Source organism: Adiantum capillus-veneris, chromosome 11 (genome assembly GCF_014529385.1).
Source record: "Adiantum capillus-veneris isolate H3 chromosome 11, ASM1452938v2, whole genome shotgun sequence".
Taxonomy (NCBI): Eukaryota; Viridiplantae; Streptophyta; class Polypodiopsida; order Polypodiales; family Pteridaceae; genus Adiantum; species Adiantum capillus-veneris.
The window spans coordinates 153282727-153302454 of NC_140941.1; the positions used below are offsets into that span (position 1 = coordinate 153282727).

General features: G+C 44.2%; 1 protein-coding gene across 1 annotated transcript in view; it reads right to left on the reverse strand.

Moving 5' to 3' along the window:
* NRPB5 (Eukaryotic rpb5 RNA polymerase subunit family protein) overlaps window positions 1-18573 on the reverse strand; it is a 60671-nt gene extending 42098 nt beyond the window's left edge. Inside the window, exons 1-2 of the mRNA XM_086524116.1 lie at window positions 18257-18573; window positions 17920-18099 (exon numbers count right to left, since the gene is read on the reverse strand). Of these exons, the coding sequence (XP_086380242.1) occupies window positions 17920-18099; window positions 18257-18463 (387 nt within the window). The 5' untranslated portion in view covers window positions 18464-18573. The remainder of the gene's footprint in view (window positions 1-17919; window positions 18100-18256) is intronic.
* Between the last annotated feature and the right edge of the window lie 1155 nt (window positions 18574-19728).

The window sequence follows — 19728 nt, forward strand, 5'->3', positions numbered from 1 at the left end:
GAAGCAATTGAAGAAGCGCAAGAAGGGGACTGACTACCCCGGTTACCTGGGCCGTCAATCTTCGTTTGCATCTGCACAAAAACAGAAGAAGCATGTGCGTTTTGAAGGACTACCCAGTTCTTCTTCCAATAGTTCTTCTAGCTCTTCCTCTTCCGACTCGAGCGAGAAGGACAGAAAGGGTAAGAAGCGAAACAAGAAACAAAGCTTTGGAAAGAAAAGAAAAAGGCAAAGAAGATCAGATTTTGACCACTTTCCAATAGTTCTACGAAGGAGTCATCCTCTGACAGTTCGGACTCCGACAATCACATGTTTTATGCAAAAAAGAAACACTTTTACAGAGCCAACCAGTATGATTTCCTCGAAGATAAGAGCAAGAAGAGAAAGGAATTTAAAGAGGGTGGACAGTCGGTCAAATTTGAATCCTTTTCTGAATTTCGAGATGCTCCGAGGGCTTTGGCTTTCATTCAGCAGTTTGACATAGCCTTCTCAGGAGGGCATTACTCAGAGCATCCAAGATCAGGAGGGCAACATCGTTTTTAAAGGGGAATGCCCGAACATGGTAGTCCACTCTTCTTCTGAAGAAAGAAGCCCCGATCAAGTGGTTGAAGTTCAAACGACTCTTTATTTCTTCTTGGTTGACCCACGAGTACGAATGAGATGTGAGAACCGCTTGGAAGCATCTTCGGATGACCAAGGGTGACACTTTGGACGCATATTGCTAGAGGTTTTGGGATTCTCTTCTACCGACCTCTTCGTTTAAGAAGGTCACTTTTAAAGAGCAGATTGAGCGGTTTTGCTGCAGACTCCCTACAAAGATCCGAGATTACTACCTTGAACAAAAGTCTGAGTCTATACAACAACTAATGGGACATGCGAAACGGGGATTCTCGATACATTCTGGGAATTTGACCTACCCCACTATGAAGTTGTCTCAAAAGACCAGATAGACCTCGACCAATGAAAATAGAAAGAAAAAGAATCCCTAGAAAAAGAAAGATGAACGACCCCAATTGACTGCAGAAGAGAGAGCTGACTATTTCAAAGAGGGGAAGTGTTTTGGTTGCGGGGAACTAGGACACATCTCCGAAAAGTGCCCCAAAAAGGCACAACGAGGACAGACTCAAGACCAGCCTGAGAGTTCTAGAGTAGCGGAAGAACGTGGCAAAAAAGGCAAGATAAAAACAGGACTGGTACCGGATTGCATGGAAACCGATCCAAGCCAGATGGATAGAAGTACAGAACTTTACCGCGCATGGGGCAAAGAAAGATCAGGAACCCCTTATCTTTTTTGATGGAGGAGCCAAGGCCAACTTCATTTCACATGAATTGGCGACACGGCTCCAGATTACGCTCGACAGGATGGGGCCACAGACGGAGGACGTTCTAGCGACGGCGTCACAAACTGTTGACGTGTCAAAGCCCTAAAGAATGGAGCCAACTTGCAGATACTGGGCGAGGGGCCTAAACCCTAAGAAGAACAAGTATCAAAAGAAGAAGTCCTACCAACTTATGGGGACCCCGTCCGAGGCCCTGAGTGACATAAAAAATTAAAATAAAGCAAGACCCCCACACACAGGAAAAGCTGGCAGATTTTCGAAAATCACGATGGCTGATGACGTGGCATGCTGTACAGATTTCCACGTTTTGTGTAGGCTGATGACGCGACAGGCTGTACGGATTTCCGTGATTTACGTTGGCAACTTTTTGGCTTTGCTTTTGGACTAGATACTTTTGAGTTTGAAGCATTTTTACTGTAAAATGCTTTTGGGACCTAAGGCCTTTAAATATGAGGCCATGGGCTCATTCTCTGGCATGCTTCCTGGAGAAGGTGCAGAGTCTCGAGTACCGGCTTGTGCTGTGTTGATGCAATATAAAGAAATACCGAAAGGGGTACCAAGGTTTGAGGCCAATACTCTCTGGGGTGGAATTCAGCCACTCCATGTCGTGTGTCGTCTCTCTCTTTGAGTTCAATTGTTATTGAAGTGCTAAAAGTCTGTTCAGTCTGTTCTTTTGTGATGCCCGTCTTGTGACGCGCCTGGACGGGATGTAGCCATTACACCCGTCATTGGCAAACTTTGTTTGCATTGTCAGGGGTATTTAGGGCACAAGGACTTTTACATCATGCCTTTGGAAGGGTGTGACGTCCTCCTAGGAATCCCTTGGTACCATAAGAACAACGTTGTGGTCGACTATCGGGCTAAGAAAGCGACCTTGACAAATGAGAAGGGCAAGAAAATCATACATGATGTAAAATTGAAGGGCGAGTCCGTCCCTATTGTATCGGCTTCGGCTATTTCAAAATTAATGAGGTTCTTTGTTTACTCGATCTATTTGAAAGGATTGAATGATGAACAACGAACGAACATGTCTGAATTGGACAAAGGATGAAAAGAATTTATGCACACACATGCTGACTGTTTCTCAAAAAGGCCTATCAGGCGAGTTACCCCCATCTCGTCCGGAGGACCATACTATTGATCTCATTCCCAGAACCACACCACCGAACCGGCCACCTTACCGTGTTAGCCGAGCCAGAATGAAGAAATCATGAACCAAGCGAAGGACCTTGAAAAGGGTCTCATTCAACCTAGTACTTCACCTTATTGTTCTCTGGTTTTATTGTTACTAAAGAAAGACGGATCTTGGAGGATGTGCATTGACTATAGAGCTCTCAATAAAATCACCATCAAAAATAGATTTCCGATTCCAAGAAGCAATGATATTCTTGACAGACTTCAGGGATCCTCTTGTTTCAGTAGGATTGATTTGAAAAGCGGATACCGTTAGATGAGAATCGCTTCAGGAGATGTCAACAAGACAGCCTTTCGGTCAAGCTTTGGTTTATACGAATTTTTGGTGATGCAGGTTAGGGCTTCGCACCTAAACGGCAAGGATTGTTGCAGCCATTGCCGATCCCTAATAGGCCATGAGAAAGCATAGCGATGGACTTTATCTTTGATCTTCCAAGAACGCAAACAGGCAATGATGGGATTTGGACTATCATTTGTAGGTTCAGTAAGCATACCCATTTCATTCATGTTAGGAAGAAGATAAAGCCAGAACACATGGTCAAGATATTCATGAGCAATATCTTTAAGTATCGCGGGATGCCTCAATCGATTGTCAGTGACAGGGATCCACGTATGACGAGTCTTTTCTAGAAGGCATTGTTTGAAAATATGGGCACTACGCTAAAGTTCTCATCTTCGTTTCATCCACAATTGACGGACAATCAAAAAAGGCAAATTTTATTGTCCTAGATCTGCTCAAATGTTGTGTGTCGACAAGGAAACTTGGGAACACCATCTCCCATTGGTTGAATATGCTTACAATAACATAGTGCATACGTCAACAGATAAAGCACCATTTGAGATAGTGGAAGGAGGGAAGAAAGTCCCACACGTTTTGCAAACCAAGGACAAGATATTTGAGGCAGACAAGTATGTGCAAGATATGGATGAAACATACAGGAAGATAAAGATTGCTCTTGAGGACTCGGGCTAAGCAAACGAAAGTTGTTGATCGTCATCGACGTGAACTTGTATTTTCACCTAGTGATTGGGTACTTTTGCGCTTTAGAAAGGCCAGGTTAAGGAAAAGGAAAGGCAAGGAACGTTTGTTTCTTAAGCTAAGCATGCGATATTATGGTCCTTTTCAGATTTCAGAAAAGATCAGTGATGTAGCTTACATGTTGAAGCTACCAAAATGCTTTCATGTCAGACTTTTAAGGCCCTTTGTTGGTGATGTGCCAAAGAATATGCTTGATGAGGAATAGCCTGAAGTGGAAGAACTGGATGAGATTCTTGTTCAAGAAAAGATATTGGCACATAAAGAAAGGAAGGTTGCAAGACACTATTTGGTGAAGTTCAAGAACTATCCATCGTTGGATGCCAAATGGATGGAAGAGTCTGAATTGCTCGACTCACCTCAACTATTGCAACTGTATCTTGAAGCCTTTCAGATGGAACCCACAGTGACTTGATGTAGCCCTTTGGAGCAAGGTAAGTGCATGGTTCATGATGCTCAAAGGAGTAGTTAGTATCTACTCTTTCCATACAGAATTTGGCTACAGAAATTTGTGCTTGAGAAGTCTTCCGGTGTACTCTCAAGCACAAATTTCTGTAGCCAAATTTCTGTATGGAAAGAGTATATCAAGTATAGAAGTCTTCCGGTGTACTCTCAAGCACAAATTCTATATATATATATATCAAGCATAAAAGTCTTTCGGTGTACTCTCAAGCACAAATTTCTGTAGCCAAATTCTGTATGGAAAGAGTAGATACTAACTACTCCTTTGAGCATCATGAACCATGCACTTACCTTGCTCCAAAGGGCTACATCCGGTATAATCTTGTATATATATATATATATATATATATATATATATATATATATATATATATATATATGTATGTATACACACACACACACATAGTAGCCAGGTTGGTGGGACTATGTGGGATTGTTTTATTGTCCAACGCTACATTTCCGGAAGCATGTATATCTTGGACTCCCATCATAGAATATATGTGATATCAGGAGATATCATTGGCATGCAAGCGAGGTCGCTTGAAGTATTTCAAGGGTGGGGTGTGTCACCAAGAGGTGTATTTTTCCTGTTGCCTTCTTTAAATATGTACTACATATTTTTATTTATTTTATTTGTACTTGTTTTCCCCAGAACCCTTGAAAAGGTGCAAGTGGACATTGCATGGCTAGTGTGAAATGGCTACGGCCGAACAAATTTCTCACATCGGGAGTCTAGGTCGGTTGGTCTAGGATTGGTCCGGCCAGTTAGCATTGAATTCTGATGAGTATGGGAGCCTATGTGCACCAAGGTTGCATCTGTACGTACGTACTGATCCGTACAGTACGGTACAGTCGTACGGTACGGTTTCGTACATACGGATAGGTAGTGTACGCGTTTTTTTTTTTCACTTTCACAAATTTATTTTTTTTTATTTTTTTTTGTTTTTTTAGGGGCATCTTGCCATTGGGCAATGGACTAAAGTTTATTGTATCATATAGTGTATTCCCATTTTTCTGTCTTTTTGATGGTAGAGTTAAGTACGGATAACATTTGAAGCAAAAAGACGGATAACATTTTTCTGTCTTTTTCTAAGAGTTAAGTACGGATAACATTTGAAGTAGTATCTAATGGACATTGAAGCAGTATCTAATGGATGTTTGAAGTAGTATCTATGTCTAGACTCTATGTAGTTCCTAGTATGTATAGGCTGAAAAAGGCTAAAGTCACTATTCTTTTTGTTGTTAGAAATGTTACGTATTGGTCACGTACCTTAAAGGCCGATCCGTACAGAAGTACGTACCTTACGTATTGATTACGTACTGTACACTCCGTACCTTTCCACCTTGATGTGCACCAGAAGGTATTTGGGCCACTCAGGAAGTCACTTACAACTTTGTAAGTTGGTGGGAACTAGGAATTTAAACTACAAGGGGCAAATTGGACACTTGGCGATAGCAGAGCCACCTGCAGGATACCTCAGCAAGAGGGGGTGCCCATTTTGAGATAGAGGCTAATTTTTGCTTCATTGTGAAGTTCTAAGGGTTTTATGCGTATTTGCCAAGGCAGAGCCTTCTGAACGGGAACCAGATTAGTTGATTGTTAATCCCCCACACGTACCCACAGTTCCATCACAAAAGATTGCGGATATGGAGAGTTTCCTGGAGTAAAAAGCATCCAATTTTCAGGGGAACTGTCCCATTGCGTGCGGGAGCCCTTGGGGCACACGTAGGCGGGTTCGCTCTGCTAAAAACGATGCAAAACAGAAAATTACAGCCTGTTGTGTTTTTCTGCAGGTTTAGGGTTTCGCACGTTAACTACAAGGGAACACTACGGGAACCACGGGAAGGCCTTGGCATGGCTTTGGGCACTTGGCAGTGGCAAAACAGGGAATTGCAGCACTCTAAATTTCTGTTACAACTCACCAGAAAGCTTCTAAATTGCGAGGGAATCTGTCCTAGACAAGTACTTTTAACCTACTAGGGTTCTGGCGCCGTTATGCTGCCGAAATCAGGTCGAAAACCTGCGTTTTCGGTTTGGACACCTTTGTGAGAGTGTGATCTAAGTGTGCGGATCGTCTATTTTCAATTGAATAAAGGAATACCGAAAGGGACGCCAATCTTTGGGGCCTACAGGGTGTCGGTCTCGGGTGCGCAGTGACATTCTACTCATTGGACACATCTGTGTTCTCTAATCTTCCAAATGCTTTGTGTAAAGTTAAGAGGTAATTGAGATACTACCGCCCTCTACTGTGTACATGCCAGTTATAACTACCATGGGTGACCACACTAGTTGATAAAGCTCTATAGCTTATCAACTTCATTCATCGAAATCATTTGCTCTAGTGTTGTTCACTGCCCATTGCAAATGGGCTCTCAAGAAGCTGGCAAAGACCCGATTTTGCTACATCTTTCTTGTCTTGTGTTGGTGAGCTTCTCAAAGGTTTCCTATTCTTTGAATCTCCATTTTTAATACTTATGTGAAGCTCAAATATTCATTGTTTTATGCAGAGCTTGATGAAATGCAAAGATGACTTGTGTCATATGGTGGTAGATGAAAGGCTGTTAAATTGGCCAAAATCTACCACTCTTATTGCTGTGCCGATCCTTGATGGGGTGATTTGCAACAACACATTTTGGAGGGATGTTGATGGCCTTCAAGCGGCTCTTCAGCCGGTTGTTAGTGTTTTACCCTTATGTGATAGTGAGGGATCCACCCTCTGTCTCCTCTACGAGTTCATGACAAAGTTGAAGGTAGCCACACGTGATTGCACGTCATTGAGCTCAGACAGGTAAGGTTTTTGAAATATTTTTCTTTCTTTCAAGTCTTAACTCTTATGAGATTATACATATCGTAGTTCACATGTGATTATGTGAACTTGTGACATGTAGGGTAAGCATCATGCTTCACATATTTGATGTAAGATGGAATTGGTTTCGTCATCCTATACATTGTGTAGCCCACATATTACATCTAGCTTGGAGAAGTGACGCTCAAAGATCCGATCGTGTGCTCGATTGGATGGAATGAATATGTGGGAGAATCTATCGAGGCAATGGTCATGCACACAATCAACAAGAAGAGGATCTTTTGGAGTATAGAGGTAAAGATCTCTAAAGTCTATAGGTATTAGGCTTCAAAGCACCGTCATAAAGAGCATATTTTAAAGTCTTGAGAGTTTGTTAATTGTGTCTTGATTGTTGTAGAAATTTATACATATAGGTGGTAGGGGAAATTTTTCTCGTGCAATTGCTAAATATGTTGAAAACCAAGCACTTCCAGTTTCATGGTGGGTAAATTTGGGGGTGACACCCATGTTGCAGTCTTTGGCTTTGCGGGTCCTGTCCCAAGAGGTGAGCTCATCTAGTGCGGAGAGGCTATGGAGCATAATGGGGGACATACATACAAACGGGTGAGCTTCTCAATGAAAATTTAGCTTTGGTCATACGCTCTATGGTTCACAGCAGTGACTAGTCTATGCATTTTGCCTAACTTGGTGTGTTTTAACTTTCTGTAGGCTCAATACTCCCCAACTTGATAGGTTCGCATTTGTTAATGCCAATCTCCAGGTATTGGAGAAGGCGGGTGGATTGGATAGCGCAGGCCCTGTCAGTTGGCTACCAAAGCAAGTGGATCATCGACAGATTGTAGTTGAGGCAGCTGATAGCTCACATCTCCAGCCACATACACCTGAGCACGATGTCATCCGTGAGGACATGATGAGGTTCTCTGGAATTCTTTTTGTAAGTTTGTTGGAAAAGTAGGTACGGCAAATTGCTAAAGAGCTATAAAAGAAACCATAGGGCACTCAGTAGAACCAAAAGAAGCAGGGACACAAGGGGGCAGGCACCCAACAGTCAACAGCACCTCAACAACAGCCCTAGCGTTTTCTCAAGAAGAAGAAACCAGATCAGCCTGGCGTTTTCAATTTTCAGCAGACAGCCCAGCGTTTTCAGTTTTCAGCCTTAGCCTCGTGAGAACCCGCTCCCACCCGGTTGCAGATCCTCGCCAGATTCCCCATCTAGTCCCAGATCAGCCTAGTGTTTTCAGAATTCAGCCAGATCAGCCTAGCGTTTTTGCATGTCAGCCCTTGCACAACACGGCGGTTGCAGATCAGCCCCGCAGTGCCGCCACAGTAGCAGATCCATAGCAGAGCATCTAGCGGTTTCAATTTTCAGCCCTAACGCCGTCGTCATCGACCCCATCGTCGTCGTCGACATCATCATCGTCATCAAAATCCCTATCTTGATAACGACACCTTCGTCATCGCCATCGTCATCGCAGATCCCGGACTTGACGACGACACCACCGTCGTCATCGTCACAGTCACCATCGTCATCGTCGTCGTCGTCAACATAGACGAGCAATACCCGTCTTCGACTTAGAACTTCAATACCTCAGTACCCAGCATCAGTACCCATTAGCATCAGCATCTCAGCATTTAGTCATTGTAGCAGCATTGTGCAAGAATAAAGAAAGTACTTGCTCTGGCGGGCCCTTGAGGGTTGGGACCCGACATCCCTGTGTCGTCTCTTTTCTCTCTCTTGTCTCTCATTTTCTTTCAGTTCAGTTCAGTTCAGTTCTTTAAAGTGAAGTAAAGAGTCCCTTGTGTTTGTGTGCGGAGTACTAGATCCGAGCAAGTCCTTATTCTCTTTCGCTGCACCTTACATGGTGCAATGCCGTTTTGCCCTCAAGGCGTCACGCTCGCCATCACTCTTCTCGTCTTTGGTGGTGGTGGAGTTCTTCTTACCCTTCTGCTTCTTGTTGTTGTTGAAAGAACCGGTCAAGGCTTCGAAGCCTTACTTCTTCCCTGTTTTGAACTGCTCCTCTGGTCGAAAACCATTAAAACTAGCTCGTCCCAAGTGATAGTATTCAGCCAACCGCTGGTAATCAAGAAGAGTAGAAGTTGGAGTATCGAGGAGGAGTCACTCCGCTCCTTTGTCAACAGATTACCCCGATTTTTGATATAGAGTCATTGATGTCCCTTTGGGTTTCAGGCATACTGCTGGGCTGACAGTATTCTGTTGTATGACTTTTGTGAACTGGAATTCCCGAAAATGAAAATGATACTGATTGATTTGTACTTGACTTGTTTGAGTGCACGAACTGACAGACGAAATGACTGCAACATTTCGGTCTCATATATCTCATGATTGCAATATGGATTAGTTAATCGGGCATCAGTGAAGTCCCAATTGGATCTGGATGCGATTACTAAGTACGTTGCCGATTAATCATAGTCTGAGATTTGGAACGAATTTGAATGTGATTTGTCATGTGATGTCCTGTGATGTCCTGTGATGTCCGATGATGGGATGTCGATTGGTACATGTGCTAGACGTGATGTGCCTAGTGCGTCGGTACTAACAGTCAATGTTTGCTAAGACAATTTATGGCCTCTGTCTATTTTGCAGGCGTAATCAAGGGAGATTACAATTCTTTCAAGAGAGGGGTATGTCACAAACTGGTGACGTGGCTAGCTTCAGACACACACAAACCCCTGTGGAAATGACTGCCCGAAAATTGCGCCGCACATTGGGCTGACAGCCAACGTAACCGCGAAACGTTTCAAGGCCGAAACGTTTCACCATGAAGCGTGGCATTTCACCACGAAACGTTTCAGTCCAAAATGAGAGCACAGTGAAACGTGAGACCGAAACGTGCATTTAGCGGCTTTGAAACTAAAACTATGGTAACTTGTTGTTAGTGAAACGGCTAGTGTTTCACTTGGCGAGCGAAACGTTTCAAGGCCCGAAACGTTTCACCTACCCTTACCTGCCGAAACGCGTTTCATGGTGACGCTGCTGACAGCCTAACACGTGGCATCCCAGATTTACGACGCAGAAAGTGTTGACGTGGCATTCCGTACAGAATTGCGCAATCTACCCTGGCTGATTTACGACGGTCAGCTTTTGGGGCTGAATGCTTTAAATTTTGAAAGCTTTTGGAAGACCCATTATTTTTGGGAACTTTGCTTTTTAAGTTTGAGATTTGGGCTCTGCTTTTGGGCATCCCTTGTGCTTATAAATTAGTGGGCTAGGCCTCACTTCTCAGAGCATCTGGATGCAGAGTCTAAGAGTGAGCGCCTACCTACTCTTGTCACAACACGGGCACCACGTGCCAAGAGAAAAGAGCAGACTAAACAGACTTTTAACACTTCAATAACAACTGAACTGAAAGAGAGAGACGATACGCGAGAGAGGGTCGGAATTCCACCCCAGAGAGTATTGGCCCCAAACCTTGGCGCCCCTTTCGGTATTTCTTTATATTGCATCAACACAGTACAAGCCAGTACTCCAGACTCTGCACCTTCTCCAGGAAGCATGCCAGAGAATGAGCCCTAACCTCATATTTAAAGGCCCTAGGCCCCAAAAGTAGTTACAGTGAAAAGCCTTCAAACTCAAAAGCATCTGGTCCTAAAGCAAAGCCAAAAAGCTATCAACGTAAATCACGGAAATCCGTACAGCTGCCACGTCATTAGCCAACGCAAAATGCGGAAATCTGTACAGCCTGCCACGTCATCATGCCAATGCAATTTTTTGGAAATCTGCCACATCATCAATTTTTGCGTGTGTGCGGGTCCTGCTTTATTTTAATCCTTTATGTCACTTGGGGCCCCGTCCATAAGTTGGGAGGACTTCTTCTATTACTTGTTCTTCTTAGGGTTTAGGCCCCTCGACCAACATCTGTAAGTTGGCTCCATTTTTTTTAGGCTTTGACACGTCGGCAGTTTGTTACAACTCTCTTGTACTTTGAACACAGATTAATACAAAAAGAAATACCAAAAGGGGCGCCAGTATTTGGGGCCAATACCCTCTAGGTACGGAACTACGTCGGGTGTCAATTTTGTGAACTATTTTGAAGTGAATCTCTGTTGTGTTGCGGTAGAATCTTGACTTGGGGTGTCCAAGTTTGTTACAGATACTCGTTCCAGAACAGATATTAGATAGAAAATTGTGGAGGAACTAGCATTATTTTGCTTTATGAATTTATAAAATAGGACATTTTAAAGATAACTTTGATTTAAGTATGAAACTAATGTTTTATGGAAGATCCTGCTATTTGTGAACAGATAACAGGATTAAGAATGAGATGATGATGATTTTGGAGCAGTGACAGCTCCCAAATGAACTTGATAACGAATCATAAATTTTGAATCACGAATGATTCAATGGAGCTGTCGTGAGAGTATCCAGAGTTCCGGCGGGATGAGATGGCCACACAGCTACCACTGAATGATTGAACCACTATCTTCAGTATGAACTCAGTGTGTGATGGATTGGGATCCTCGGAAATCATTACTCACATACGACAGTGCTTGAGTACGGATGGAAATCTATGGACATGATCGCAATATGATATTAGTCAATCCGACATCAGTGAGATCTGGGATAGATCTAGATGCGATCGCTAAATATGTTGCCAAGAATCATGCTCCTAGATCATAACGGAATCCATGGACATGATCGCGATATGGGATTAGTTAAATCGACATCAATGAGGTCCGGTGCGGATCTAGATGCGATTGCTAAATACGTTGCCAGGAATCATGGTCCTAGATTCTATGTGATGTGATTTGAATGTGATGTGATGTGACTGTCGTCTTTGTACAACTGCCGGATTTGTGTTGTCTAGTGCGTCGGTACCTTAAAGTCAGTGTCTACTAAACTAGTGTTTATGGCTTATGTCTAATTTTGCATAAGGTGGATAGGTACGATAAATCCGATGCGAAAAAACAATAAAAGACGTTGCATAGTGTTGGTAATCGCTACCAATATGAAAAATACATCAAATATTGATTACTACTAGACATACATGTCTACTTACGCATGGTTGCACACATGTAAATATGCATACATATACATTGCACACCGTATACATACACGTATGCATATATACATACATATGCCTATAACCTAATATACATGCGTACACACGCATGTATGTGTAGTGATAATGTAAGGTGCAGCGGAATGAATGTTGTTTTTTCTCAAGATTAGTGATCTTTATTGCTCAAGGTTCCTTTTAGTTCTTAGGGAAAGAGAGAGCTTTCCGTCTTATGGAGAGTGCTATGATCACGAACAAAGTGAGTGGATATTGTGCGTGCAAGTGAATGAGACTGAGAGAAGGAGAGAGAAGAGATACGACACCGAGAGGTTGTAAAACCCTCCTTTGAAGGCCCCACTCTCGTCAGCGAGAGTGGTCTACTTTGATTGCACAAAGGCGTACAATGCGAATGCAATGGACTGATGCAATGGGACTATGCCGATGACGACGACGGTGATGACGACAACGACTCCATGGCTGAAATCTGGGATCTTCTAATCGCTGAATTCGGGGACTGTTTTGGTGGCTGAAAATGACTGTTTTTGGCTGCGTTTTTATGGCTGAAAGTTGAGGGATCATCTACAACCCGTCTTGGGGGCTGATCTGCTACTGTGTCTAGGCTGAAAACTCTGTGCATCCCGACGCGGTGGGGCTGCAAATGCACTAACGCTGGCTGCTTCTAATCCTTGCAAAAACGCTGGCCTGCTGGGAATAAAAACGCTAATGGCCGATGTCAAAAACGTTGATCTGCTGAGATATGAAAACATTGGAACTGCTGATGTGCATAGCGCTAGAGAATGCTGAAAACGCTAAGGCCTGAGAGTGGTTGGTCGCGGGAAAAACGCCAAGGATGGCCTTGGATGGCGATAAATCTTGATGCTGAGGGGGGTACTGCTGAGAAGTTGCCTGTTGAGCGGGAAGCTCCTACTGCCTCTTCTGCCAGAAAGTGCTAACTTGGGTTTGCTTATATATTAACTTAGCAAAATTGCCCTACCTACTTTTGTTGGAAAGTCACTTAAAAATAATAAGTAAAAATCCCAATAAATAGGAAAATAGGCTAAATGCACTGGAAAATTCCCCTAACTGATGCTAATGGATTCTGATGGGAATTCCGATGATCATGTTGTGTGCAACCGGAGGACATGCATCTAAGCTAAGTGACTGGGCATGCACGGTCTACGAATAGACTCACAAAAGTGCTAGATGACTGCTAATCTAGACTGACTGAACTGACGGGAACCCTGCTATGGTGTAGCTTGTCCGCGGACACACAGGGTTGCGATGTGTCACGTGACATCCCCTCCTTTTCAAAGTGAGGTACTGGTACTGAACTGTATGGCGTCGAGGGAGATCGCCAACAGCATCCGGAATCCTGGAAGGGACTCTTCACCGGCCCACTCTGCTGTGTGGGTCGAGCGGTACTTGAACTTCATAAAGGTCTGCAACGCTTGCTTCTTTGGGCCGCGCCGAAAGCGACTCAAAGTCTTCTGTGGCTCCTTTGATGCTTCAACTTCGTCGAGTATCCTGCTTCTTCCGTCTTCAAGAATCTCCATGGCTAAAAATTCCTGAAACCATCTCCAACACAAAACCATAAACATACCCATTCCATGTAAAGTGAAGGAAAAAAATATTGTTTTTTCTAAAGATTGTGTATGCAATGTGGATGAACATAGAGACGGAGTGACAACCCGTTCATCAAACACATGCAAACAATGAGGTCCAATCTTTTCTGTGTGATCGAAATCAATCAACTCTGGCAAATCACCATGGAAATGCCCATGCTTGGTGCTCATACTATCATGTGCTCGTTCGGAAACTATGTCATGCCAAGGAAGAGACATAGAATGTGACTTCTTGTCATACAGACTTTTCAACTTTTCATAAAAATTCCGCATACATTCGTGCTCATCCATGAGAGAAACGTGTTCAACATACAATATGTCATGCCTAGTAAAAGGGATCACATAACGATGCTGACTAAAATACACGAAACCTTCACTCGAACAATGCGTGTGTATCAATCATGCAAACACATAATACTTCCTGTGAGGGTTCTTTGGACCAAGGCTCGAGAGCCAAGATCGCTTCTTCGGGATATATCGAATCGTCTTGTGGGGGATCTGTGGACCTCTACTCGAAAGCCAAGATCGATTCTTGGTGATTGATCGAATCTACAACGAGGTTAGCTTCGCTAGAGAAAGCATCAACTAACACATAATCTTTGTGAACAATCACATCTTCTTCATGCAACTCATCATGCTTGTGAGAAATCACATCTTGATCATGCAAATCATCATGCTTGTCATTGGCATCCAAATCGTCATGCTTAGCAATATCATTCAAATCATCATGCTTATCTTTGTCATCCAAATCATCATGATTGTCATTCAAATCATCATGCTTATCATCATGCAAATCATTGTCAATCAAATCATCATCATGCTTCACACAATCATGTAAATCCTGTGTGTCATGCTGTGGAGAAGGAGAGACTGAGAGAGTCTCCCTTTCGTGATTCTGTGCAAAGTACGCCTGTACTTGAGAAAAAAGTCGCAACATCTCTTTGTTTTGTCGGTCGCTCTATTCTTTGAGAGCTTTGTTCTCACGATCAAATTCTGCTTGTCTTGCTTTGGCTTCCAAGCGTGCTTGCTCGCTCTCACGCGCTATGGTTGCCATTCTTTCGTGGTACTTACGCCTCGATGGCTGCCATGTCTTCTTCGTAGGCTTTTCTTTCTGCTTCTCTTTCGTGGTCCAACTCCTCCATAGGAGTTAGTGCAATCTTTGTCGTAGATGGGGAAGGGTCGGAAAAACCTCCTGGTGGGGAAAATTCTTCTTCGCCTCTCTCATACTCATCACCTCCAAGCGAAGTATCCATTCCGCTTCGAGTGATGACCATTCTGCAATCGTGGGTTCTTGTGCGGTTCTTAGGGTCTTGGGTTCTTAAGTCCACGAGGAACTTGGGTTCTTGGGGTTCTTGAGGTTCTTGAGGTTTTCTTTCGCTTGCAAATCGCGTTGAAGAAGGATCTTCTCTTCACCCGAGTTCTACTCCTTTCTACGGGCGCACCCCTTGGCGGCCTTGCGCTCACACCAAGGTTGCTTTTTCCCACCTCACGTTGATTGGCCGGCCGCTAAGTGCACGGTCCGCTCTCAATGAGTGAAAAGAGACACCACAAGGGGAGGCTGGACAAGCCCTTCTTTCTTGGGATTCCTGTCACTCTTCAACAAAACACGATTAGAAATTGCCACGCCCAAGCAAACTTGGGTTCGTGCGATCGCAACAAGCAAAAAAAAAAAAATCTTGTGGTTCTTGTGGTTCTTGTGGTCCTTTCCTTGAGTAATGCAGAACACTTCCAAAGCTCTGATACCAATGTAAGGTGCAACGGAATGAATGTTGTTTTTTCTCAAGATTAGTGATCTTTATTGCTCAAGGTTCCTTTTAGTTCTTAGGGAAAGAGAGAGCTTTCCGTCTTATGGAGAGTGCTATGATCACGAACAAAGTGAGTGGATATTGTGCATGCAAGTGAATGAGACTGAGAGAAGGAGAGAGAAGAGATACGACATCAAGAGGTTGTAAAACCCTCCTCCGAAGGCCCCACTCTCGTCGGCGAGAGTGGTCTACTTTGATTGCACAAAGGCGTACAATGCGAATGCAATGGATTGATGCAATGGGACTATGCCGATGACGACGACGGTGATGACAACGACCACTCCATGGCTGAAATCTGGGATCTTCTAATCGCTGAATTCGGGGACTAATTCGGTGGCTGAAAATGACTGTTTTTGGCTGCGTTTTTATGGCTGAAAGTTGGGGGATCATCTGCAACCGTCTTGGGGGCTGATATGCTATTGTGTCTAGGCTGAAAACTCTGTGCATCCTGACGCGGTGGGGCTGCAAATGCACTAACGCTGGCTGCCTCTAATCCTTGCAAAAACCCTGGCTTGCTGGGAATAAAAACGCTAATGGCCGATGTCAAAAACGTTGATCTACTGAGATAGGAAAACGTTGGAACCACTGATGTGCATAGCGCTAGAGAATGTTGAAAACGCTAAGGCCCGAGAGTGGTTGGTCGCGGGAAAAACGCCAAGGATGGCCTTGGATGGCGATGGATCTTGATGTTGAGGGGGGTACTGCTGAGAAGTTGCCTGTTGAGCGGGAAGCTCTTGCTGCCTCTTCTGCCAGAAAGTGCTAACTTGGGTTTGCTTACATATTAACTTAGCAAAATTGCCCTACCTACTTTTGTTGGAAAGTCGCTTAAAAATAATAAGTGAAAATCCCAATAAATAAGAAAATAGGCTAAATGCACTGGAAAATTCCCCTAACTAATGCTAATGGATTCTGATGGGAATTCCGATGATCATGCTGTGTGCAACCGGAGGATATGCATCTAAGCTAAGTGACTGGGCGTGCACGGTCTACTCATAGACTCACAAAAGTGCCAGATGACTGCTAATCTAGACTGACTGAACTGACGGGAACCCTGCTATGGTGTAGCTTGTCCACGGACACATAGGGTTGGGATGTGTCACGTGACAGATAAGTGCATATAAGTAACAACCAGTACGTTAAGTACTAATATCAATACGAATATTTATAGTACGGTATGGAAAGAATGATAAATAAGAGTTTGGAATGCAACCTTGAGCCTTGAGCGCTTGTGACATCAACTCCTATTGGCCATCTTTGCAATATAAAAGAAATACCCTTCGGGGACGCTCGTCTTGAGGGCCAACGCTTCTAAGGAAGAAACTCCACCTTGTGTCTCGTGTTTGCTCTCTCTCTCTCTCTCTCTCTCTCTCTCTCTCTCTCTCTCTCTCTCTCTCTCTCTCTCTCTCTCTCTCTCTCTCTCTAAGTTCAAGTGTTTGCTATTGTGATTCACCATCCGTTCTTAAGCCATGGGATTGGATAATTAAAAAGCCAAAGGTCAGACAATTCAAAATCCAAAGGTCGGATAATCAAAAAGCCAAAGGTTGGACAAATGAAAAACCAAAGGTCAGACAAATGAAAAGCTAAGGATCGGATAAATGAAAAGCCAAAGGTCAAGGGCACCCAAAAGGCTAGGCTAGTACCTATATAAAGACCTCTTGGGGGCATTTGTAACCATCATCAATTTTTGGGCAATCTCTCTCTTTCAGCATTTGTGGAAACGACCAAGGACTTGAGCTTTTTTGAAGACGACAAAGGCTTGAGCACTTGTGACAACTAGGGAAGGAACTCTGCCTTCTTGTGTCTCTTGCATTTGATTTCTTTCTATCTCCCTTGTCAAGTTGAAGTGTCTACTAATGTGATCCATCATCTGCTCTTAACGTATAGAAAGGTTTCAACGAGCTATAGTAAAAGTTCCTAGCTTTTCACAATAACCAGTCAAAGCTAGATATCTCCTTGGTTGTCCAATGTCCTTCTCACTCTTTGCAACTTGACAATTGTTCTCACAATTTTTGTTGAGCAAGACATGCCGCTGAATCCAGAAACAGAAATAACTGTTTCGCAGGAGGAGGCGGATAAAATCCAAGCCGTTCATAATAAAGCCAGGGACGCTGTCCAAATTTTCGTTAAGTTCCATAGGCTTAGAAGCCGGATTCGTAAAGGGACTGCCTTTAAACTTAAACGACAAGCTCCAAGAGCTTCAACCTACACTTCAATGTACCAACCATGTGCGCTAGAGAAGACACGGTTGATACCTCAAATACCAATGGAAACCTTCAAATTACAAAGCAAACCTGTTGCCGTTCTTGCAACTTCTAGTAAGTTCTTGCAAAAGCTCCTAAACAGCATACGATCATAGCTAGTAATTTCCTTGATTGTCTATCTTTTTCACTATAAAAATTACTCTCAATGTATGTTGCACTGATTACTTTGTTTTAAGTGACCATCCTAAATGAGTCAAGCTCAGCATTGAAATTAGCACAAGAATCCAGTGTGCATGGAAAACAAATTTACAGCTACATGCAAAACTTAAAAATATCTGTTGAAGGCATGCATATGCACAGAAAATCAAGATGCACAATAGTTTGTGACAAGATAGCTCTCAAACTTTCAGAGGCCATAAATGGCGCATGGAACCTACTTGAAAAACCTCCAAATGGTACTTAGAGGACATTTCACTAACGCATTGTTTGGCAAAGGGGGTCAGATGTTGCTGCACCACTAAGATAGCACGGTGCACATTCTCAGCTTTCATTCTCTCTGCGTATGTTTTGATCGTCTTCACCCCAACCTTCGCTTCTTCTGGGAAAAAAACAAAAAGCTAGGCAGAAATTTTAACTCAGTAAGCTTAAGAAGCCATACTGCTGAACAATAAAATGCATTGATCTGTGTGACACAGAGTGTGTGTAGGGTGTGTGTGTTGTTGTGCTGCAGGTGGGGTGTTCTGTGAGGGGAAGAGAGACACAGAGAGGACCTACCTGTTCAGCAGGGTTAGCGCGCTTGGACTTGATGATGACAAGATCGTCTCGCTTGGGCTCTTCTCCAAACTTTTCGCGGAAGTCGTCTTTGGACATGGAGGTCTCGAAGTCGGCGACAAGGTAGTCTCGGTCGCGGAGCATCTGCATGACTGTTCTCCGGATGCGATACAGGCGAGCACTCTGCTCGTCGAGCTGTTGCGACGCCATCACGCTGAGTTTCGCTACGCAGAGACACTGAGAGCGAGAGGCCTGTCGACCGGAAAGATTTCAACTTTCAAGCGAACCTCCAAGTTACGGCCATGCGTGAGTGTGTGCGCGCAGTCTGGCCACTTTGATGATATGAGTATGAGCATTGAGTATTGATGTGTTAATGCGGTTCTGTATTTATCTTTTGTTGCGAATTATAAACAGTTTGTTTACATATGTGACGGCCCGGAGTTGGGGCCGTCATGTGGAGGTGCGTGGTGGGCGCGTTTTGCTTTCAAAGGGCCCGGCTCGGACGGGACCGGCTCGGGTCAAGTGGGGGGGTTTGTCTTCAAGAGGTCCGGCTCCGGTCAAGTTGCGTTTGCCTTCAAGAGGCCCGGCTCGGACGGGACCGGCTCGGGTCGGGTTGCGTTCCGTGGGTCAGCGGCCGTTGTGTGTTCCGCGGGTCTTGCGTTCTGGGTCCCTAGCCCCACGTAGCCTCAAGCTCCCCCGCACTCAAGGAGGGTCATAGCGTGCCCTAGGGAACCTTGCGTGGAGCCCCCATGGTGCACGAGTGCGTGGAGTGAGGCTAGCGTGTCTAGGTGGGGGGTCCCCTCCCGTGGCCGTTTTCGGGAGGCTCATACCCCTTATAACATATCGATTATGTGCGCGTAGGTGTGGCCCAATCTTGTTTAAAATTTTATTAATGGGAATTGGCGAAGATCCGTTCGCAAGCGAGGCAAGTCGAGGCACCCTCCATGGGGCACGAGACTTCAGACGAAAGGCGCGGAGGGGTGCAGGCTTCAGACGACAGGCGACGAGGGAAGCTGATTACTGAGTTGCGCTAGTCAACATTTTTTTAGATGTGCGGTTTGCAAATTCCACCAGCTATGGTCGGTTGTTGGGCCGGTCACGCAAGAAGTCTAAAGGTCGTGATCCGTGCCGGTGATTGTGTTCAAATCCTTCACTCCTTTTAGAGAGTCAGTTCCAACGTTGGGAATAAAACGGTAGGATGGAAAAGAGGAGGAATCTCCTGAATATATGAATTTAATAAACAGAAAGCCAGTATGTGCGTGTAGGTCGGACACGTTTCAAAAAAGAAATTACTTTCAAAAAAACAAATATTCCTTCTCATCATCACAGAAGCAATTTTTTTTTACATGGCGAATAGCATGTGTCGAGCGGTGTTGTAAGCATAGCAAGAGAAGTTGTGCAAGTGCGCGCGTGCAATGGGTGAGGAAAGACCAGCTGGGATTGGCTGGAGCTGCAGCTGGAGCTTTTTTTTTTGT